Source organism: Centroberyx affinis, unplaced genomic scaffold, assembly GCF_046629955.1.
Source record: "Centroberyx affinis isolate AG114_WGS23_722 - 3 ecotype Tasmania unplaced genomic scaffold, CSIRO-AGI_Caff_v1 ptg000431l_1, whole genome shotgun sequence".
NCBI lineage: Eukaryota > Metazoa > Chordata > Actinopteri > Beryciformes > Berycidae > Centroberyx > Centroberyx affinis.
The window spans coordinates 198581-222130 of record NW_027279095.1 but is presented as its reverse complement, the minus strand read 5'-3'; the positions used below and the strand labels follow the sequence as shown (position 1 = coordinate 222130).

At 40.7% G+C, this 23550-nt stretch overlaps 4 protein-coding genes and 1 non-coding gene across 7 annotated transcripts; 4 read left to right on the top strand and 1 right to left on the bottom strand.

Moving 5' to 3' along the window:
* The first annotated feature begins 183 nt into the window (after positions 1–183).
* On the top strand, positions 184–9244 carry serac1 (serine active site containing 1). The gene is made up of 17 exons (XM_071516789.1): positions 184–311; positions 1135–1232; positions 1406–1442; positions 1556–1698; positions 2312–2401; positions 3129–3260; positions 3358–3479; positions 3708–3836; positions 3959–4072; positions 4566–4728; positions 5283–5433; positions 5609–5750; positions 6135–6235; positions 6614–6711; positions 7492–7674; positions 7955–8098; positions 8297–9244. The coding sequence occupies exons 2-17, from the start codon at positions 1142–1144 to the stop codon at positions 8431–8433; spliced, it is 1977 nt and encodes a 658-aa protein (XP_071372890.1). The 5' UTR covers positions 184–311; positions 1135–1141; the 3' UTR covers positions 8434–9244.
* A 356-nt stretch (positions 9245–9600) lies between these two features.
* Positions 9601–12474, top strand: gtf2h5 (general transcription factor IIH, polypeptide 5). The gene is made up of 3 exons (XM_071516799.1): positions 9601–9652; positions 10113–10200; positions 11189–12474. Exons 2-3 carry the CDS (start codon positions 10166–10168, stop codon positions 11367–11369), a joined length of 216 nt encoding a protein of 71 aa, XP_071372900.1. The 5' UTR covers positions 9601–9652; positions 10113–10165; the 3' UTR covers positions 11370–12474.
* Positions 12475–12736: 262 nt separating this feature from the next.
* LOC139642096 (U2 spliceosomal RNA) lies at positions 12737–12927 on the bottom strand. The gene has a single exon (XR_011695004.1). It is a non-coding gene; the product is annotated as a U2 spliceosomal RNA (small nuclear RNA).
* A 5354-nt stretch (positions 12928–18281) lies between these two features.
* On the top strand, positions 18282–20060 carry LOC139642071 (nuclear RNA export factor 1-like). The gene has a single exon (XM_071516777.1). It carries the CDS (start codon positions 18282–18284, stop codon positions 20058–20060), a length of 1779 nt encoding a protein of 592 aa, XP_071372878.1.
* Positions 20061–22121: 2061 nt separating this feature from the next.
* On the top strand, positions 22122–23517 carry dynlt1b (dynein light chain Tctex-type 1b). Of its 3 annotated transcripts, XM_071516800.1 has the most exons (5): positions 22122–22180; positions 22386–22427; positions 22690–22813; positions 22909–22986; positions 23311–23517. In XM_071516800.1, exons 1-5 carry the CDS (start codon positions 22154–22156, stop codon positions 23379–23381), a joined length of 342 nt encoding a protein of 113 aa, XP_071372901.1. In that variant the 5' UTR covers positions 22122–22153; the 3' UTR covers positions 23382–23517. The 3 variants fall into 3 exon arrangements, with proteins under 3 accessions (XP_071372901.1, XP_071372903.1, XP_071372902.1); XM_071516802.1 differs by lacking the exon at positions 23311–23517 and having other exon boundaries at positions 22929–22984; XM_071516801.1 differs by lacking the exon at positions 22386–22427 and having other exon boundaries at positions 22154–22180.
* The last annotated feature ends 33 nt before the right edge of the window (positions 23518–23550 follow it).

Below are 23550 nucleotides of genomic sequence, written 5' to 3'. Positions count from 1 at the left end.
GGAAGGAACTGTAATCTGAAGACAAACCGTCCAGCCCTCAGCTATGTGTCACTGAAAGGAAGACCAGCCCTCGTCAATGTGTCAAAACAAAAACAGATAATACACATTACAATTTGTGAACGTGAACAATATGAGAATAATTGTATTACACGTGTGCCTGAGTATTACTGTGGTCACGCGTTAGTTGCGGTAGATGACGTATTATCTATGAGACAAGTTTGTGTTTATTTACAAGGCACTGCAGTCGGTCGGTAGCCAAGGCAGGTCGTTAATCTACCCCTTTAAAACTCACCTTTCAATCGCTAAATAAGGTAATTTCAGTGTTCAGCAGTTAAAGCCTCGCTCCCGAGATAAAGCTAGTTAGCCAGCTTGGTACACTTTGTAAGTTAGTGGCAAAACAGAAAGACTTAGCCAAGTTAACTGTAAGGTTAATGTTAGCTTGCTGATGAGTGTTAGTTAGCTAACGGTATGTTACTAGCCTTGCTTTAGTGTTGACAGTTGAGGTAGCCAGGCGCAGCCGGTTTGTACTATTTACTGTAAGTTAACGGCAGCTAACAGTGCTATGAAGTGAGTTGGTACACGGCGCCCAGCTAGCTAACGTCTTTAATGCTGCCGATGGTTGTTGTCACTAAAGTGGAAGTTACCGCAGTCGTTAGTGTGGTTTCTGTTGCTGTTTAGCCAGACAGTCAGACTGATGTAACCAAGGTTTAGGGCCAGCAAAATATCAGATTTAACGTTACATCTGTTTAGCAAAGTGTGCAGTAGGCAGACTGTAATATTATGTTAACGCTAGATAGGGACGTAGCATTAGCAAATGATAGTAAGCCTAGTAATCTCCAATGACCAAAGGTGATTGCCCTTGGCCTGACCGGCAGATGTTTGAGCAGAGACAGTATTGAGTTTCTAGTGACACAGATTAGGCCTGTGATAAGAAGATAGCTGACACTGTCTTGGTGCTTTGATTAACGTAGCCCACATATAGTTAAACTGTGAGCTTTAGTTTTCGATTCGAGCTCCCCGTGGGAGAAAGGACCTGGGATTGAATGCTTTCAGCTTTACAAACACAACTCGTGGCTTCATATCGATATAACCGGTATTGGTGTCATGTCATACTTGCTGCCTGGGTGACTGTAGGTGGAGGATGTCTGTTGCCGCTCTTCGTATGATCCGCTGTCGGAGACTGAGTACAACTGGGCCAGGTGTGAGGAGAGTTCTTCCGTGGAGGGATATAAGTAAGTTGTGGGACATAAATTAGCTTATAAATACAGCTCTTCTTGACCTCTCTCAGCTCTTCAGTCTCCTAGAATTAATTACTGCAACTGTATGAATTCGACCTTGTTGCTTTTTGTGAGTATAACCTTTGTTACCTCGTCTAATATAGATCAATTTCTTCTGCTAAATTTAGGGAAGATTGCTAAAGTGACTGGTGCAGTTGTGTTGGGGTGAGTTACATTAGTCACATCATGCAAATGTTCATCCTCGTTTCAGGAATAGCCAAATCTGATGTCTGTCTACTTCCAACTTACTAATACTGTTTATGACAATCTTTCCACAGCGGCTGTCTGTTTATCACTTATGAGGTGGTGGCCTTGGACAAGGCTGTAACGATTGACACTCAGGCAATTCTTCGGGAGAAGTACAAGTCCTACATCTATCTGAAAGCCACTCCCTCTAATGAACAGGAGAACCTGGCTGCAGGTACTGGATGTCATTCACCTGGATTTTATGGCTGAGAGTGGAAAACACCACGTGTCTGCTAATAACACCACAGAGGCCCTCACCTGTCAACACTGAATGTCTGGGATAGCCTAGTGATATCTAATATTAGCTGGTGGTAGCCTGCCTGATGTTAGTGTGTTTCTGTGTGAGCTTTCTATTGATTGAAACTGTAAGAATAGGTCTAGTTTGATTTAGCCTACTGCTCATGCACACATACAGTACAGTTTGCTAGACCAGGTGGATGATGTCAAGTAAAAATGCTGAGTGGCTTTAGCCGTTTCCTGGATGAGCAGAAAGTGTTACAGAGTTTGTCATGTCCAGGTGCTCCATGATGTCTGTCATCATTACTTCCTGTCTTTCCTTCCTTCCCTTCTCTACTCCTGCCTACATGTTTGAGTGTGTCTGTTAACTGATCTCACTTCCACTGGTCAAGGCTCACTCATTGAATGGAAACAATCACCAGGCTATATTGAGATAACAACTACCAACCAATATTGACTAGTTCTTGTTATCTTAGTACTGTTTTTGCAACAAAGTGCTGTTTCTTAACTCAAAAACATTGTAGAAATATAATTCAAATTTTCTGTTCCAGGGCTCACACACAAAACGAGGAGGGAGCTTCATAAAGCAGCAAGACGTTTTCTGGAAATCTCCTCTAGGGTTCTGCTGCGACCACTAGATGGTAAGAAAGAACGTTGTGTAAAGTCATTACACCAGTTTACCTGGAAGTCCCAGTCAGAGTGCAGTTTGAAACCCACAGTCCTCCTTTCCCTTCTGTGCTAGGAATGGAAAGCAGAAGTTGTTGATGTGAATAGAAACATAAATATTTATTCTTAAAAAAGCACTGCTGTGCAGTTGTGTTGGAGACGGTCAATTTTCTGTTGACGGTGTACACTAGGCCAAAGGAAACACCTGTCCAATACATCCTGGGTTTGATTGTCACATGGTTTGTGCCTTCATGTGTTGAATGCACATGTGACTGTAATATTACACAACCTCTATTGTGTTGTTCTCCTTGAATGAACTCTGCACTAATCACTCCTGCCTTTTATTGTAAATGCACTCTAGATTTGTGAAATTATGTAGTAATGTGTGAAATCTTTCATGAAATTATATTTGTATAGACTCTCCTAATAATTTCACTTTTGACCTTTTGAAAATTGATAGCTGCCAAGTTGATGACACAAGGTTTGCAACCACAAGGTCAACAAGGTTTGCAACTTCATGACTGTATTGTTAAGGTGCTAGATACTGGTAGCTGGCCATTGTGGTAGATGTAGTTGAAGAATAATTAGGCAAGGCTAGATTACAATTTCACAGTGCTCTTAGGGAGATTTATGTCACCATTTTCCACTTAATTATAAACATTCAGCCAAACGGAGAGTTCTGTGTGTGTATTTATGTCTCAGAGCACTTCAGCCATGTGGATGCCGATCCCCATGAGGTGGCATTATGGGTCCTGCTGAAGAGGACGCGGTCTGCCACCAAAGCTGTCAGACTACAGGCTGTACAGGAGCTTGCAAACCACCACCACTGGCAGGGTAAAATACACAAAAAAATTGTAGCATCTCACTTTAGGTTTATATACTACAAGTGAAGTGAACTGGGATTGGTTTATACTTGTTGTCCATCATACAGATTACCAATACCAGACAGCAGCTCAGGTGATAGACCAGCGGACGGCAGTGGGCTTGGCCCGGACTCCTCGGGTAGACCTGCGCTTCTTCCTGTCCCCACCTGCACTGCCTGAGATGGGGGATGTATGTATCTCCATGCAATAGTCTCTTGTATGGATAATATGTCTCTCTCATCACTTTCAATCCTCACTCATCCTCAGCACCACAGGCTTGAATTCTGTTTCTAGTAACACACTGTGGACACAATCAACACTACCTACCCATCACACAGATTGCCCATTGATCCTTTACCTATGCTAGGTATTTGGTTATCAAAGATGGTAACTAAGATTGATAATGTCTTCTTCACAGGGTTTCTCGGTGGAGGATGGACTGAGGCAGCTGCTGGCGTCTCTGCCTCAGTCTGAGGTGGACAAATGCGTTCAGTATTTCACCTCACTGGCCCTCAGAGAGAGCAGCCAGTCCCTGGCAGCACAGCGGGTAATAAACATGCTCACGCTCTCATACATACAGTCTGCAAGGATGTGATTGTATGTCCAAAAAGCTTGAAAATTCACATCTTTGAATCGTCTCACTGACAGCTGTGCTCTCCCACCTTGCAGGGTGGACTGTGGTGTTTCGGCGGCAATGGGCTGCCCTACGCCCAGAGCCTCACCACTGTTCCCTCCGAGAAAGTGGAATCCTTCTGCCTGCAGGCGCTGGTACAGCACTCCAAGGTAATGACTGCCATCATGCACTTAACATTATCTGGTCTAGTGTTAATTTGGCCTAATTCCTTTTTATGCATTGACCATAATGATCAATTAAATGCAATATAAATGACATTCAACAGCACGCCACATGGGTGAAAGTAATTCCATTAAAAGCAGAGTCAAAACACAATGCAACCTCTGTTTAAATTGAGTTTGAGTTAAGTTAATGTAGATTATTAAGTTTAAAGTTCTTAGGGGCTCTTTTCTGCCTCCAAGTATTGATAGTCGAGTCTTTGAATTTTAGGATGCCATGGGTAGTTCCATGAGTATAATTTTTCTGAATAGAGGCAACCATTATCTCATTGTCAGTTAATGTGGTGAAGTCAATCTCTGACCAACCATCTCAGGGAGTTGGATTAACTCCTATGGAGACTGTAGATGTTACTAAATTTGCGCTGTGACACAAGGTGAATTAAGCTTTTGAACCTAAAGTGAAACACTTTTATCTCATCTGCAGGTCCAGAGTCACTGTGACCACATTGTTGCCAGCGGGGGTCTGCAGCTCCTCCAGAGGGTCTACCAACTCCGTAGAGACTCCCAGAAGATTCAGAGGAACATTGTTCGCATCATAGGGAACTTGGCACTCAATGAGAGTGTTCACCAGGCCATAGTACAGTCTGGTGAGTCTCAAACCCAACAGATTATTCTGTATTATGTTTAATGTAGACTGGCTATAGTTAGGATCCTGTAAAAACTGGAATTAAATGAAAATCCAGTAGGGGACTTATGAATACAAGAAATTAGGCTTTAGATCCAATTTTCTTATGTGCAGATTTAATCTACAAATTAGTAAAGGAATGATCAAATAAGTGTTTATTATTATGGATTTCAGCTGTAATAGGCTATCCATTGTTGAATTGGGCCTGTATCATTCAAAATTCATCTGTGGTGGAGTGTTACATGCTCATGCACTTTTGAAATGACAAGATAAGATAAACAGTCTTTAGTACTTTGAATTTTATGTGGGTCTCAGCCAGGAAGCCAGAGGGAAACATGGTGATACAGACATCTTACAGCAGGATTTAATTTGGGCTGAGCAGATTTCATTTAAAAGGTTTTGGACATGTCATGCAATTTCTTTTTTACTTTCAACTGGTCAAATGTTAAATGCCATGCCATTTTTTTTTACTTTTTCACCATTATAATAACCACATGCTGCTGTGTTGCCCTGCAGGCTGGGTGTCTGTCCTGGCTGAGATGGTGCAGTCTCCTCATGTCATGCAGGCGTCTCATGCAGCTCGCGCTCTAGCCAATCTGGACAGGGAGACGGTGAAGGAGAAATACCAGGATGGAGTCTATGTTCTCCACCCACAGACACGTGACAAGTAAGCAAAGCTTTTTGATCAGAACATACTATTGGTATATTGTTAATGCACTTTATGAGCATCATGCATAATTAAAGGTCACAGTCTGTTGTCAGCTTCGACATAGTAGTTGGCAGAAGAGTCTCCTTTATTTTTCTCAAGTTAAACTGACACTCCCCTTTGTGCTCATTTCCAGCCAGCCAATCAAAGCAGACGTGCTGTTCATCCATGGGCTCCTAGGGGCAGCCTTTAAGACGTGGCGACAGAAAGACTGCAATATCGTAGACGAAGAGAAGGAGGCAGGAAGCAGGGAGGACTACACAGAGTGCTGGCCAAAGGTAAGACATCTCAACGTCATTCATTTGTTTGTCCATGGGTCATGCATTGCATCTCAGACACCATTGATCAGACAAAACTTGGGGAAATGATGCATCTCACCCCCGCACTCCAGCATTTTCAAAATGACACTCATTCACTCAAGGGGGGGGTGCTACAATTACAGGTCAAAACAAGGTGAGATCTTTGTTACTCATTGGCCGTGACGGGTGCTGCATCATTTGTGGGGGACGACTCGTTTACTGTTGCTTTGTTATTAGATATTGGCTTGGATATTGTTTTGGGTTTTTTGGGAGCAGACAACTCCCTAATGCCATCTCTCTATGTTAGCATTCATTATATGCTTTGTGTTTATTGCATTTACCTATCCCCTCCCACCGGGACAGTCGTGGTTGGCTGCCGATTGCCCAAATCTGAGAGTACTATCAGTGGAGTATGACAGTCACCTGAGCGACTGGAAGGCCAAGTGTCCTGCTGAGAATCAGAGGTGAGTAATGTGTACAGTTTCTTCATCTGTCAGTTGCTGATGTTTGAAGAATTGGAATATTCTCAGGCTGCAGAATTATGATCAATATGACAATCCCAATTATTTTGTTGGATATTGAGATCACAGTTATTAATCAAGATTACCAATTTGAGCAACATTATTTTACTGTACTTTTGCATCTAATATCAACATCTTGACTATTTTCAACTACCGTTGGCATTCTTGGAGAAATGTTTCAATATTGTTGATGTGCCAATATTCTGCAGTTAATATATTCTTAATTATTATTATACACGATTAATTGTGCATCCCTAGAAAATTCGCAGTGGCCATTAATTAGGGAACGGTTGATTCATTCTTTGTTTTTTGTCTCTTCAGGAAGTCCTTGGCCTACAGGAGTCGAGAGCTGCTGAACAAGCTGAAGTCGGCAGGAGTTGGAGAGAGGCCTGTGATCTGGGTAGCACACAGCATGGGAGGTACAGTATATTCTCTCAAAATTGTATTGTACCTGTGTTATGTTTTAAAAGTGCATTTGCTTTGTGATCAAAGCAAATGCTGACATGGGTCTAATTCAGTGTTCCTGTTTGCCCCTGTTTCAGTTTAAGGGTTAATTCCATTTTCCCACCAAGACTTCATGTCTCTAGCATGCTAGCAACTGATCGGACATTTAGCCAAATGATTTTGTAACTTCACAACTGCACCTTTGAGGACCCCCTGCCACTACCAGACTTGTAATTAATAAGCCAATCAATAAATTGAGAGTTTGAATTGATCGCTTAGGCCGTGTTGAATAAGTTACTGAGGAAAGTTCATTCGATTCAAATGAATATGGAAAAGAATATTTTAGCTCTCCATCTTTCCATTGCAGATGCATTGTGTTGCATTGAAGGTGTTGCATGTGTTGGATTTTTTCTATTCGTGTTGGTAATGCATGCGCAAACTCAAACAAATATTTATCCCTGCTTTTGCAAGTTTTCTGTTAAGTCAAGTTGTCTGTGAAGATTTAAAAACCAGTGAATCAGAGTTGCAATGAAAATGTATACTTCATCTCAGTACATTTGAGCCAAGAGATCCTTACGTAGAAAAAACAGCACTGACACAAATGCATTACAAAATAAGTGTGAATCCAGCGTTACATGCTAGAAACATCAAAAATACAGCAGAGGAAAAAGGAATCATTCAGCCTCACATAAGAGATTCCCATCTCACAGAAAACTCAACCCCATGCATCCTCTCGTGTCTACTTTCTCCATCAGGATTACTAGTGAAGAAAATGCTACTGGATGCCTCGGAGGACCCAGATATGCATGAGCTCATGAAGAACACCAAGGGCATTGTGTTCTACAGTGTTCCTCACCATGGCACCTTCATGGCTGAGTACTCTGTCAGCGTCAGATATCTCCTCTTCCCCTCCATAGAGGTCAGAGAGCTCTGTAAAGGTCAGTGACTCTGAGGTCAACTTACAAAGAATAGATTTTATTTTATTTTCCGCTTGTTCGCTGGACGACCGCATCTCCCACATACATTAAAATTTACTAAAATCATTTTTTTTAAGAAATTATTATTAGATAGTGATTTGTCCATTTGTGTAGTTCAATATTGACAGTGAAATGGTTTAATATCTGTGATCATGCCACTGGCACCTGCACTATTAGATTTGTTTTGCGCTGCTTCATTTGTATATGTAGCCTAATGTTTGTTGTTGTCAATGTGTTTTAGACTCACCAGCACTGCGTGATCTGAATGAGAATTTCCTGAACATGGCCAAAGAAAAGGAATTCAAGGTGTTGAGCTTTGCAGAGACGCTTCCTACAAACATCGGTCCCATGATCAAGATACTGGTGGTACCAACACAGTCAGCAAGTATGCAACTCTAATGCACATGCAAAATGAGCTATGTCTACTGTTGTGTATAGTTTATATGAATGCACAGACAAGAAGAGCATCGACCTTGCAGGCTATATCTGACTTATCACTGCTTATGTCTTTTTCTATCTCTTTTCAACCCTTGTTTCGAACCCCATTCCTCTCGCTCTAACCTTGAGCCTGCTCCCGTTTCAGATCTCGGCATTGGGGACCTCATCGAGGTGAATGTAGATCATCTCAACATCTGCAAGCCAGAGAAGAAGGACTCATTCCTGTACAAGCGCAGCCTCGAGTTCATCCAGGAAGCTCTGCAGAGCTACATCAGCCACTGAGACACACACAAACACAAACACAGTGACAGGACCCAGGACCTATACTTGAAGTGGGGGAGGGCATCATATGAATCCCCCCAATCCAATAGAAACATAACTGCCTCTCCTTGTTGCACATTTAAAGGAACAACCACAAATGTGATGATAATGTATTTAGGAAAACAGAAATTTATTTTATGTATTTATTGACATCTATGAGAAGGTGTTATCATGAAAGAACCCAGGGTGCTTATTTTTATTCTCCTAGTCATCCTCTCATATTGGTCACTCACTAGTAAATCTAATCGATGGATTTTATTTGAAAATTTTAAAGATCATCATTAATATGTTTACAGATAAATAGAGATGATGGAAGACTACTTAAGATTTTATTTTTCTAGCACTTTCCTTCCCATTTGATCCTAGGCTTACAAGGCTAACATTTCACACATAATGAGCATACTGTACTTTATCAAAGATGCACTGAACTGTCTTGCAGCTCATACTGCTCAGTATGAAGTTTTGAATGGCGCTGTGGTGTAAACTTAGCTTTTATTTTTCTATATCATGTATGTTATCCTAACTACTGTATAACAGTCATATTTTGTGCCATACCGTGTTCTCTCCTGAGCCTTACCTCAGATGCACCTGTCTGAAAATTATCTAGTTCAGGTTGCTTTATTTATTTTCACTGAACTAGACTAATCTTGCTCTTTAACCTCCATTTGTTTGCAGTCCAGGTTTCTACTAGCTATGCTGACAATGGCTCATATATGAAATTAGAGGCTTTATTTGAGTTGATATATTCTATGCATTGCATTGCCAAAAATGTCCATCTCAAATAAAGCAGCTTTGCAATAGATGCATCAACTAGATGTATTATTTACAATATCACACAATGCTGTCATGCATTATCTTTCATGCTGTCCCTGTCTGTGCATTTGCAAGGACAGTAGCACATCTGGAAGTATACAGGCTATTCTCCTATTGTATCATTGACATACTGACAGTAATTACTGCATGACGTTTACCTGTTTCTGAGTAGGTCAGGTTATAAACTATAAACAAGATTAAGGGTATCTGCAATAAACTATGTAAGACTACATGGTCCCCTTAAGCAGAGGACACGCATACAGATACAAACTGAAACACACGAGACTGTCCCTCGGCACACACCATACCCGCTCTAACATCTATCCCACAATGCTTTAGTAGCAGCCTCTCTGGCAACAACTACCAGGTTGGTGAAAATTAATCTACCTCTCGCCCTTTAAGTGCTTTGCTCTAATCCAGTTATGTAATGCTAGATTTTTATTTGCTGGTTGACTTGTTTTGTGTTTTATTCCTGAAGTCACAGCAGTTGCCAGAATAACTCCGGGGTGCTTTATTTCTCATGTGTACTCGCACCAACAAGCTAGCTCAGTTAGCATTAGCTTCATCAAAGGCTAACAGCTGTGTTCTTCTAACGCCGATACGGTAGCTTAGTTAGCTACCGCAGCTTGAAAGAAAATGTTTTCTAAAGAAAAAAAGGAAGAGCAGGACTTACGCGAACTTAAATGTTTCTTTAGTCTTTGCTTTGTTTTTGTTTTTTAACTCCACTAATGTCCTAACCTTACCTAACGTTATTCCCTAGAATCACTACCACTTCACGTCATGTTTTTCGACCCAGGAAGTAACGCATCTGTTTCATTGTGCTACAGGTCTTGGACACTGTATTTTGCATATCTTTGCCAATTTTCCTCCACCCATCAACATGGTCAACGTACTCAAGGGTGTTCTTGTTGAATGGTAAGGAAGGCCGATAGTGACAAACTTGCCTGCACAAGAAGTCGTTGTTATCCCATCAAGCAATTCTTCATTTAATGCACAAGATTTGATTGTAACTACAACTGATGCTATACATGAAGGTGAGCAGTGATGTAGGGACCTGGGCATTTCAAGGGGAAATCAAATGGGCTCCTTCCATCACACTCGGATGTTTCACTGAATTGGGCTCACAACAACTCCAGGACGGGCTCCACAATCAATAGTCTATAGTCTCCCCTCCACAGCCGCTCTCATCACTGCTCAGACCTGCACCTGCTTACACTTAATCCACACTATCACAGAACAGACAACACAACGTTGTCTATGTCAACAATAGGCTGATGGCATGCCCACCGCCCCCAACATTAAATATGTGGGCTAGACAAAAACAATGGCCAAAATGTTGCCATGTGTATGAATATAAACTTTAAGTTTCAGCTGTAGAATACAATTTTTGGTCTCTTCATTTATTGATAAAGGACAGAAATTTTCAGTGGTCAGTGTGAGGCAATCATCTTTTGGTCTAGTACGGAGTGTCTGCAAGTCCTGAGGGTCTTAAACCATCATAAATCATTTAACTAAACTCAATTGTTTAAAAGGTCTTGATTATGGTGAATTTTAACATTTTAACATTCAGTTTTATACAGCTAAAAATGTAGTGTTTTCTTAGTGTGCTGATTAATTGATCAAGTCATGCAGACCTATATCCTAAGTATGCGGTTTGTTTCTTCTTGATGTTTATTTCAACTGCAGACAGGTCTAATATTGAATCCTAACATTTAATCACGTCTTTAAAAGACTTGCATTTAACTTGACACCCTGCCTGTAGTAATGCTAAGTTATTTTACAACAATAAATCCCCAAGGATTACACTTTTTATGATTTAAAAATAAATTATTCCTCACATTTGTGCTGAACTTCATGCATTTTATATTATTTCCCCCCTGCCTCCTCCTTCTCAATGCAACAGTGATCCTGCCATGAAACAGTTCCTCCTCTACCTGGACGAGACATCGGCTCTGGGGAAGAAGTTCATCATCCAGGACCTTGATGACACGCATGTCTTCATCCTGGCGGAGGTGGTTCAGATACTCCAGGAGAGAGTTGGCGAGTTAATGGACCAGAATTCATTCCCTGTCACTCAGAAATGAGAGACTCAACTTTTTCAAATGATTTTCTCTTCTTGGACTTTGAACTATTTCAGAATTGATTTTCTTGTACATGAACATGGTTTGCTTTGTTTTAATTGCAGACGGATGTGGAAATGGCTGATGTTTTTGCTTACATTAATGTGAAAAATGCAAATTCAAAGCATTGTAAAAAGTATACAATGGCACATTTTGCTACTTGTCTGTATAATGGGTTAATGTATGCTGGGTAAATGTGTGCTGTACAGTGAATGTTTTCATCATGTTTGTTGATTACATTTTACAGTCTGTTTCTTGATCCGTGTGAATGTGTAACCCAAAATAGTTTATATATCACTGGTGCTGTGAAAAGGAAAAATAGAAAACATAACTCCAATTTTGGTTCATTTTCATCTTTTTACTTGTGCACTCTATCAATGTTCACATAGTTCTTTATAAACTAGGTTTCATGACCCAAGGCCCTTGAAAACTCTTCAAATCCTATGATAAAAGTTTAGAAATACAGTCATCTGATGGCAGTGATATGTGGACAGAAACAAGGTGATGTATCAGACTAGTTCATGAGGCACAGAATAGTATGTGGCTTCTAATAGTGATGGGTGAAACTCAAATTTCTAGTCCGAAGTCACAATCTCAGATGTATTCCTTGCAATTATAGCCTCTAAATGAGTCGTAATAGTGTCTCTTGCTTGCTTAGGGCTTATGAATGACTTCCAGTTACCAAACCAGATCATATTCTCACAGGGTAAGCTTGGACGCTGCGGGGAATCAAACCCCAGCCTGGCAAACCAGGAGCGCCACCACCAAGGTCTTTGAGTGTTTATATTCTTGTGTTATTGGCCAGTTTTATTTATTTGTTTAATTATTGTATTTGACTGAGTTGCTGTCTCACTCCTCTTGTTCCTATATAGAACACAAGGCTTCCACTAGGGAGAGCCATTACTGTCAGTATGGCATACGTTTATTACTCCTTTGGTTAATCCCTCAAGACACTGTATATTTTGCAGTTTACCACATACCTTTTCTGCTGCACCAAGGTTAACTAAAACAAGGTGTGAGACATCATAGAAAAGTGAAATAAACACTAAACGTCCTGTGAAAAAAATAAATAAAATGCCTGCCTCCAAAAATGAAATAATAAAAACGAACTTTTCTTTACAGATGGCCTGAGCATTAGGCTACAATGCATCATGTTTTCAATGTAACATCTAGCAAAAACAAGTACAAGTAGCTACTGTATGTGTTGAGAGCACAGACTTTATTTATGTCATTAATTTGGTAGCTGTGCATCAAGTCCTTCCGAACGTCGGAGTCGTTGTTTCACTCTATGTGATCCGACAACACGAAAGATTTTTCTTTATACAGTGAGAGGAGGGTGCACCGTTCCTGGAGGTACTGCAATACCAGGTCGATGCGTGGAGTGGACGGAGCAAGCCCCTATTCCATCTCCCTGTTCCAAAAATCAATTTAATATATGGTCCCCGGGTAGGGGACGTATCAGATATTAAACTGATAAGAACAGATACTACACTTGATCTTAGCCAAAAGGCCGAGAAGCGATACCGATAAAATTTCGAAGTGAGCGTCCCATTCTCCGAGGTGTCTCTCTCTGTCGTGGTTTTCTACATAATTTCTACGCAAGACCTCAGAACAAAGTATAAAGAAAGTGTCGTCCAACCCGTTATGAATAAAACTGTATCAAAAAGCAAAATAAGATACACTTTTAAAGAACACCTGGGCAACTGAATGCGTCTTTTCAGCTGTTCCTGGTCACGTGTTGTGCCACAGCCCAATAGGAAACGAGTACGATCTAATACATTAAAATCCAATTTACAGCTTTGTTAGCAGTAAAGTTGTTTGCAGTTTCAGATAATCTATGGAGATGCACAAGAACTGATTTCCCGAACAGAATAGTGTGCGGATGAATAAATGAATAGGCTTTAAGTGAGGCGTTGTCGACAGGCAGCATATGTTATCAAGCCAGCAGCATAATTGTTCCGGTCTGAATTTTTCAAAATAAAGGTTGGAATGCTAAACCAAGTACGTGCTGCCTTTCAAGGCTGAGTAATGTAGGAAAGGCAGTGTCTAATCATACGCGCCAGGGGCGTCATGCAAGCCCAAATTCTGGGGGGCACAATTAGAGCGGGGGGCATGGGGGTCCTTCCCCAGAAAAAAAATTAAAATAATGGTGCAATTTCCCGCAATTTGACATATATATTCAAAGACTTTGGGGGGATTATTTTAAAACTTCACTAAAACAGTTTTTGTAGCTCAGTAATTTCCCACTTTATATTAGGGTAAATACTGTAGGCCTATATTTATTTAGAGATTTTCATGTAAATTATTTGTGCTGTTATGGTTATTGAAAATGACACTTATTCACTCACTTCTACACTAGCTTCTACACTGCTGCCACTTCTCTTGAAAAAGAGCTAAATCTTGTCTGCTTCACCCAAAAATTTTAAGGGGCATAAATTCACATAAAAAGACTATATCCACAATGCAAATTCATTTAGAGAACATAGATAATAAAGCCACAGATGAAAGGAACCTGCCAACATTGATTGGTTGATTGAACATTGATTGACCTTGATTGGTCTGAATTGGTCATATGAAAGAGGGAACAAATCTTTCAATTAAATCTGCATACATTTCCATGAAGGAAAAATAGCCTATCATAATAAATCTCACCTAAGAACCTACCTCTTGCACTATCAACCTCTTGACTGAGGACAGGGCTGTGGCTTTCTGTCGTTTTTTTAAAGAATGACGAGATTTTCCTCTGCATCTTGACCTGGAGATATCAAATGGAATTCAGTGTTTTGCTAACTATAACCTACGATAGTGGTGGTTAAAAAAAATATCAGCTCACTGCCATAAGATTCACACAGCTCTCAATAGGATGCTATGCTATCACAAGTCACGACTAGCTAGCGAGCCAGAAGGCTAAACAACCGGATTGAGGGATGGCTACTAACTTTAGCTGGTACTAGCCAACTATCTTGCTATGCAAACTATGCCTATATTTTTCAAATGCAAGTAGGTGTGTATAACTAATTGCATTTCATTTTCACACGTTTGAAAAGGGAATTGATGCTCTACTAACCACTTCAGCAACACACCGTTAAGCCGCAGCCTACATCTCCTCCAGTTCTGATGCGCAACAGAGTGCTGTATGCGTGCGTACCTGCTGATGCGAACCGATTTCATCCTGCAATTTTTGGAAGAAACCAATACCATAGGGAAAGGGGTGTTTGACTTTTTGAGGTATGATCTATGACATAATTAGAAGAATATGTTTGACTCATAATATAAAAGGAGTATAACTACAAATTATAAAAAATAATAGTAATAAAATAAAATAAAATAAAAAAATCTAAAAAATCCAGATATCAAAAATCTGGTGAGGCACGTGCCCCCCCAGCTTGAATGGGCATGATGCGTCTGAAACGCACAAATAAATACGTGACCAAGCAACACGTTTTCAAACGGTTACTCGAAGTATCTTGTAATTTGAAACTATTTCAAGAGGGCAATTACTGTGACCTGTGCCATTTTCAAAGCTGGGTAAAATGTTCAAATCTGCCAGTACATAGTACGTTTTTCAGGGTAACTTGAAGTTTCAATATCTAGGGCTAATCCGTTTTTTGTGGTTAAAGCTGCGGTAATCGATTTTCCGACCACTAAAGGGCGACAGAAACCGCAACACATTTGTAAACACACAGCAAAACTGCTGGGCTACAGAAGCCCCTTAGGACAAACCGTGCATAAAGGCTAATGGCTAAAATCAACGTACCTATCGCACGGTTACCAGTCTCGCTTTGCCTGGTTTTTCTCCTGCTGAACGTTACATGCCCCACAATGACAAGTGAAGAGACAAACTGCGGTTGCGCTCCGCGGCTGCAGCTGGATGAATATGCAGGTTTAACCGGGAATACAAATGACACGTAGCGCCCCTAGTGGTGAATTAATTCAGGGGAAAAGCCCAATTTATTTTCCTATTGTCAAGCAGAAATAATTTATCAATAAACAATAAACATGTTACCTGACTATGTGGGCTGCTCTGTGCACGACCAGATTAACATAGACGTTTTTGAACAGACTAAACTAAACTAAACTATAACTATAACTAACCTAACACTAAATTATAACATTTAATTGTAGGCCTAATAAAAGATTGATAAAATGTCCGTGCATAAAGTGTAATTCATCTGTCATTGTTGATGTTGTATATTGGATAACGTGTTATGTGGCTCCTTTTGGGTCCTTTTCCTTGTATCAATTTCAGAGCCATACTACGGTAAATGTATGTTGACGAGAGCCATTCTAGCCACCAAGAGATGATAGGCCCACAGGTTTGGCTTTCACTGGGAGATTTGGTTTGCTCTTGAATGCAAAGGACTTATTCCATGGGAAATGGACCAGGCTGTCGGGCCTGTTCCTCAGAATCACTTTACTTGCCATGTACACATTCCTTAACTACCTATAAGAGCACAAATGAAGCTGGGACTTTACATTCCAAGTAGTTACTGAGACATTAATAATCAATGATGGCCCATATGGCTGACTTTTTATCGAAGCATTATTTTTAGATGTCTGTATCTCTGGAAAAAAAAACAGGACACAAATCTCATTGTTTTTGTAGGATTGCATGGACAACCAGTATAACTTGTCAACAACTTAAAAACAGGCCATTTGTCAAAAGAAACTGTTTGAAACTTATTGTTGTGGTATATTACGAATAAGATGCACTTTATTGATCCCCTAGGGGAAATTTGGGAATATCTTCAACAGTGGAAAATCACACGTGGGCATCTTTTGTCAGCCTGTTCTTTTTCTTTTTCTTTTTTTTTTTTTTACCATTTCATAGATATTTGGGCATATAGAAATTGTCTACTTTAATGTAATACTGCCTTTGGCCACCAGAGATCAAGCTCACAAACTTGCAGGATTAATTTTTTCTGTAAGATATTCATGATATATAGTCAGACCTGGAAGAAATTGGTAAGATCTTAATGTTCTCTGAAGGTTTCAATCACAAACTGATATCAGTCAAAATCCTAAATTGTTTTCCTATAATGTATATTTGCATTGTCTTTGTTATTAAAGTTTTCATTCATTGTACCACATTTTCCTTCTATGTTTCCAACCTCTCTGTATCAAATGTGTTAAGCTTTTGGATGTCTAAATTTAGCTTTGTGCATCGGCAATCCTTTTGTCAGCACACTGTTTAAAAGACATTGATTGAAGGACAATGGCTGTGCATCTATGAGAACATACAATTGAATTTATTTTTTCTTTCTATTTCGGGTGTCACTTGTGTTACATGTGGGGATGTATGACTTGCATTTTGTTTACTATGTACATCTGAAGGGTTTTATTCTTATAGATGATGCCAAATGATTACTATTTGTAATCTATGAGCTCTGACCTCTGAGTTATTTTATTATTTATTTTATTATTTATTTGTTTATTTGATAGGGACAGAGCACGTTAATGAACATCAGCATAAAAATACAAGATGTAAACATGCCGGAGTTAGCAAAAATGCTAATTTACATCCGTAGTCCCTAGGCAGAGTGTTGTTGGTAGGCTTTATGTTGTTTACTTTTAATAAACTGGTGCCTCCATAACTGTTGTATTGCTTTCATAGTGCCATCATGTCATGACTGCAATTTGATTTGATTGAATGCCCACTCCATATTGACCTGTATACAAGTTGCATGATCACTCCTTGATGTGAAAGATGCTTGGCTGTAGAATGTCAACTGTTATGAAGAGAAAATAGTGCAAGGACCCATAGGCATGAACAAGTTCCCTTTTATTTTCCAGAGCAATCTGTGACATCAAAGTAAAGATGCACTAGTAGTGAGGCTGGCTGCGTTAAGGAGAGGACAACAGCACCACAGGTAGAATGCAAACGTCAACAGCGAAAAATGCCCTCGTGCTATGAAAATAAATGAGAAGTTCATATAACATTCAACATTAATTTTAATTTCTGTATGAAATGTATCACAGATCAGCAACCAAAAGAGATTCAAGCAATGTAGTTGTTTTATTTGTTATGCAACCTGGAATAAGCTTGTTCAGAACATATGCTGGGAAAAGATATGGTCTCTTCATAATAGATATCTCCTGGTTAACAAAGTTAAAGAACTTTCTTTTAAGATCATTCATCACTGTTATCCTGTCAAGTCATTTTAGAGACTGTCTTCCATTTTTTTTTAAATTTTTGATCACACTCGGAGTCTGTGGCAAGGCATCTGTCTCTTATACTGGACTCTATAATGGTTTTGTACTTTACTTGAAGGATGTATTGTTTGGATTTATATATTATAGCAAAGAATTAGAAAATTAATATGTGTGTAATATTGCTGGCCAAGTTTTACATCCATAAATGCAAGGTCTTAAAAAATAAACTATTTTTTGTACCTTTAAACCATTAGGACATTAGGCTATCTACCTCATGCAATAGAAAAGCTGTGAAAACTTTAAATTTGTGCTCCAAATTTAACATCTTAATGTAATGTTTACTGCACCATTTCCTTTTTGTATTCGTTTGTGTCAAGCTTTGTTTGTAACCCCTGACGTTGTATGTTTGTTACTTTTTGTTACTGTATTGCTAGCCTACTGCATTTATGCCTTTGGGTATTTCTGTATCTGATACTGATTAGGCCTATAATAATAAAAATAAAAAAAATCTACGAGCTGAATTGAAAGTAGCCGAAACAACTCATTGTAATTACGTCACAATCACCTTTATGTCTAAGGTTCTAATTCTAATTCTAAACTAAGGTTACATTTGTGGAATGCTGAAGTATCGCACATATCCTCGCTTTTGTGTATCGTAAGACAGACAAGTTTGGCCTTGTGAATATTATTTATTGTGTTTTCGAACTAACGCTGTTCCCAGGAATGGCGGACGGGCATGATGACAGAACCGGCCCGCTGTTCCGCAGAGGCAGAGGCACCCTCAGGGGTCGGTCGGACAGCGACGGGTCACGCAGGGACCGCCAGCGCGGAGGCCACTCCGGGAACTTCGGGGGCCCCGGACCACGGTCCAGCCTCGGCAATGTCGGGGGTGTAGCTATGAGAGACAGCTCCTATGACAGCGGCTCCCAGCGCAGATTCAACCCCTACGGAAGGCCCAATCAGAGAAGAAATGGGCGGGTTGACAGAGACCAAGAAGGTGGAGAAAACAGTGGACTAGGGGAAAGCAGATCAGGCTGGTACAAAGTAACGATACCACACGGAAGAAAATATGACAAGAACTGGTTATTGACAGCTCTCCAGAGCATCTGCTCAGTACCCTACACACCTGAACATTTTCATGTTGACAGTCGGCGGGCTCATTTTTATGTGGATGATGCCGCTGCCGCCACTGCTCTGTACAAATGTTCCCACAAGATCACAGACGCAGACAGTTATAAGGTGGCAGTATACGTCAACACCAGACCTCCTCCGTCCTTCCTCCTCTCTGACCTGAAGCCTGAAAACTTGCCACACCTGAAGCAATGCATGGCAAAGCGCTTCGACGGCTCCCAGCAAGCACTTGACCTGAACAGCATCCACACAGACTCGGACCTGGCGTCCCAGAACATTGAAGTCATCCTGAATAGGAAGACGAGCATGGAGGCTGTGATCAAGATCATAGAAGAAAACATTCCAGAGCTGGTGCGCTTGAACCTGAGCAACAACCGTATTCACGAATTAAACAAACTGGCTGAATTGGTCACCAAGACCCCCAAACTGAAGACCCTCAACCTGTCCCACAATAGGCTGAGGTCGGACCGGGAGCTGGACAAGGTGAAAGGCCTGGAGCTGGTGGAGCTGTGGCTGATCGGGAACCCGCTGTGTGACCTGTTCAAGGACCAGGCCTCCTACATCAGCGCTGTGCGGGAGAGGTTTCCCCGGCTTCTCAAACTGGATGGCCTGGACCTCCCCCCACCCACCGCCTTCTCCCCCTTCAAGGACAGCTGTAATGCCTCCGATGAAGTCAAGGCTTTCATCCTTCACTTCTTGGAAAAATATTACAGCATCTACGACTCAGGGGACAGACAGAATCTTCTGGATGCCTACCACGATGGAGCTTCTTTCTCCCTCGTGACACAGAACCTCTCCAGGAGCGGTCTGGGAGAGTACCACAAAGACAGTCGAGACCTGGAGATCAAAGACTCCATGATGCGGTCTCGCCTGCTAAAACGCACGCGAGTAAACGTGGTGGCTTTCCTCAACAAGCTCCCCAAGACTCGGCATGACCCTGCCTCCTTCACTGTTGATGTGAGGACCTGCACAAATACGCTGCTGTCATTCACAGTGAGTGGAATTTTCAAAGAAGTGGACGGTAAACTGCAGGAGTCCACTAAGGCCTTCTCTCGAGTCTTCATCACCGTCCCTGCCGAGAATTCTGGTTTGCGCATAGTGGACGACCAGCTTTCCATCCGGATGGCCACAACAGAGGAGACCCGCCGAGCCTTTGCGGGCCCGGCCCCGGCCCCGTCTTCCAGCCCGGGGCCCACCCTCACCACACCGCAGCAGGAGATGCTCTCGGCCTTCTCCCTGAAATCCGGCATGAACCTGGAGTGGTCCCAAAAGTGTCTACAGGACAACGAGTGGGATTTCAACAGAGCTGCACACATGTTCACCCTGTTGAAGACGGGAGGCACGATCCCTGATGATGCATTCACAAAATGAATAAATAAATGATGCTTTCTGTGCAATAATAATCGTTTCAGTGAACTGTAATTTTATTTATATGGATTTTTTGTTTGATCCTCTTTTTCTTTCTTTGCCTTGTTTTATTAAAGCTGATGTAGACCAAAAAAAAATCCCCAAAAAACAAAGCTCATGAAGCACTGTCGTTGCACCTACAAATAGCCCGGTCCCGTATCATGCCTCTTTGATTATAAAGGAGTTGGAGTTGGATCTAAACATTGCGAAAGTATCAAAACACACTGTAGCCAGCTAAATCCAAACAATCCATAGTAGAAAACTGAGCCTCTAAACGAACCGTTTGGACTTCTGTAACGTTGTGGCGTCACAAAGGTACGCTCAAGTAAGAAAATGTAATTATTTTCTGAAAATACAATTAGATCTTTTACATTGTTGCTGTTTGCTATATAATGATAACGCAACTGGAGGTCATACTTTACCTTTTTATTTATCAATACATCACTAGTGTTTAGTATTCTACCTTTCTCAACTTTCAGCTTATCCAATAAAGCAAGGGTTTTGTCCATCCACCACAAAGCAAGTTAACCACGCTTAGCAGACTGTGTTGTTGTAGCTTTCTGCAGGTTGGGAAGTTAACTTCAGCAGCCAGGTAACCTCAGGCTAATGTTACATCAGTATGACCCAATGTCAAAGGCATTGTGAGGTGAGCCTGAACTTGTGCCAGCTTACTCTAACATTTGCTGTCTCTGCATACCAACCCTGAAAGGTAGTACATTCAAAAGTGAAACTGGCAAGTGAAACGTGTCACATACAAAGTAACCACAACATTATCTGACACAATCACATCTCATGACTCAGAGAAATAAATAGAAAAATAAACAAAGTCAGGCTCCAATATCCAACATAATGCCACATGCCTTGTCTAATTCAGTGCAAGCAACTCGTTTTCAGCCTCGACAGTAGGCTATGTCAAATTGCACAACACACCTTTGCGCTCTCTGCACCCCTCAATCGATCAATCAATCAATAACTTTATTGTCCCTGATGGGAAATTTGTTGTGCAGCCAAGTATCAAAAAACAAACAAACACACAAATCACATACACATCTATACAAAAAACACAGCATAGACTACAAAGACCATAAAAACAAGATGAAAATAGCACTACTAATAGTTTATATCTTTGTGAATTTAGACAATAGCAGTTGAAATAAATAGTCCTGTTTAGTTTTTACGCTTGGAGTTGTAAATTGTCTGCCTGAAGGCAACAGTTCAAACTCTGAATGCAGAGGATGATCACAGCAATTCAGAATGCTGTTGGCTTTCCTAGTAACAGATTTTTTTTAATAAATATCCATAAGCTGAGCTTGCTGAACTCCAATAATTTTGCTGGCTGTACTGACCAACCTGCTCAGTCAAACCTCTCTCTCTCTCTCTCTCTCTCTCTGTCTCTCTCTCTCACACACACACGAGCTCAAGCCATGGTAAAGCCACACAAAATGAGCTACACTGTTTTCATAAGTACGCGCAATACAATACTCAACACAACAGATAAACAAGCCCAAACTTATCACACAATGAAAAACACATAATGCAAGTATAAAAAAAAAACAACCTTACCTTTATGCAGAACAGGTAGGCCGTCTCCAACTTGAACACCATCAGAGGGCTACGTGTGGTCTTTCACTCCCCAGGGTGACTACAGGTTTCTGCAAGCTAAATTTAAGACTTTTATAATCCCAACTAAAATAAAAGTTAAAGCCCAGCTTTGCTCCAAATACATAAAAAAACATTAAAAAAAACAACAGTGGTAGCAGACACAGAAGTGCTAGTTACTGCAGCAGAAAATTAGCTAGCTAAAAAAATTGGGAGGATCAAGTTAAAAGCTATCTCAATACTTTTATAATAATTATTTTGTAATTACTTTTAGAAACAAAATTAATTATAGGCAATTATATTTTAATTATTTTCTTTATTTTCACTTTGGTACTTTACTTAAAAAACTTTGCAACACGTTTTTATACAGAAGGATTTTATTCTGAAAGATTTGACCGGAAATCTCTGGTTCGCTTGACTCTTACAGTCTCTGCTTGACACTGGACGCACTAGCTATCATGGACGAGTTTCAGACGCCAGAGGAGGTGGGGTTGGTTGGGCTTTTGAAACTATATAACGTTATATGTTTTTGGCATCTAGAAATATCCCTCAAATGTCCCCACATGTTATCTTTGAAAGCTAGACATTCATAGAATAATTAGCCAATAAGTAGGACTAACCTAGCTTATGGTGTAAGCTACGTTCACGCAAACTGCTTACTGTATTTCTCTTTTGTTTATGTCCTGGCAGACTGCCTTTGTCGTTGAAGACGTGAGCACAATCATAAAAGAGGTAATAACTAGTTTAGATGCCTTTTGTTGTGTCTGTATCCACAAAGCTAAGATTTTACCGGCAACTTGCTAACATTAGCTAGCATTGTTTATCAGCGAGCCGTTGCTAAGGACACCATGGTGGTTGCTAGCCACCGTCACTAGCGGTAACCACAGAACTAAGATTGAAGTGAATTGAGTGAATGAAACCAGTAAGGGTGTGATGATCCGCTCGTGTGATCCGTATCTTGACACACACACAGACTTTCTTTTCTCTTTTCTAGTCAGTAGAAGGAGCCATAGGAGGGAACGCCTATCAGCACAGCAGAGTGAATCAGTGGACCACCAATGTAGTAGAGCAGTGCCTCAGTCAGCTCAGCAAACTGGGCAAGCCTTTCAAATACATCGGTATGTGGGCTGCTGCCTGTGAAATATACTGATGGTTCTTGTGCTCTGAAGTTAGCATTAAAATATACTGTGTGTGTGTGTGTGTGTCTCCACAGTAACCTGTGTCATCATGCAGAAGAATGGAGCAGGTCTGCAGACAGCCAGCTCATGCTTCTGGGACAACTCCACTGATGGTAGGATGAAACACCTCTATCTTTCTCATACATACACCTTTTGCACCATGGACCTTTTATTGTGTCTACATCCATAATGCTGAAATTGTGTGTAATTGTCTTTATTGGTGTGTTGGTCTTGGAAGTAAACAGAGCTGTGGGTGGCTGTAATCTAAAGCTTAGAGAAGTTGACTTGTTGGTTGCTGAAAGATTGTTAGTTCAAGTCAGCGTATGAATGTTAAGTAGGGTTACACTGAGGATGAAAATACAGATATGTGCTCCCTTACCTTGCAAATAAAAGTTAAAAGATCTCTCACTGGGTTTATTGTGTATCACACCCAACAGGAAGCTGCACAGTGAGATGGGAGAACAAGTCCATGTACTGTATCGTCAGTGTTTTTGGCCTGGCCATCTAAACCGACCACAATGTACCTCCAGTTTTTCTAAAAGTGTATGTAGGCTTTTCTTTGCATTCTGTGTTTGTTTTTAGGGACCAACTTTGTTATAAAATGTCTGTAATATGAATCGTTATGTTTTACATGTTACCTTGAAATGTGCAATCCATTAAAAGAATACTTTGCTGGT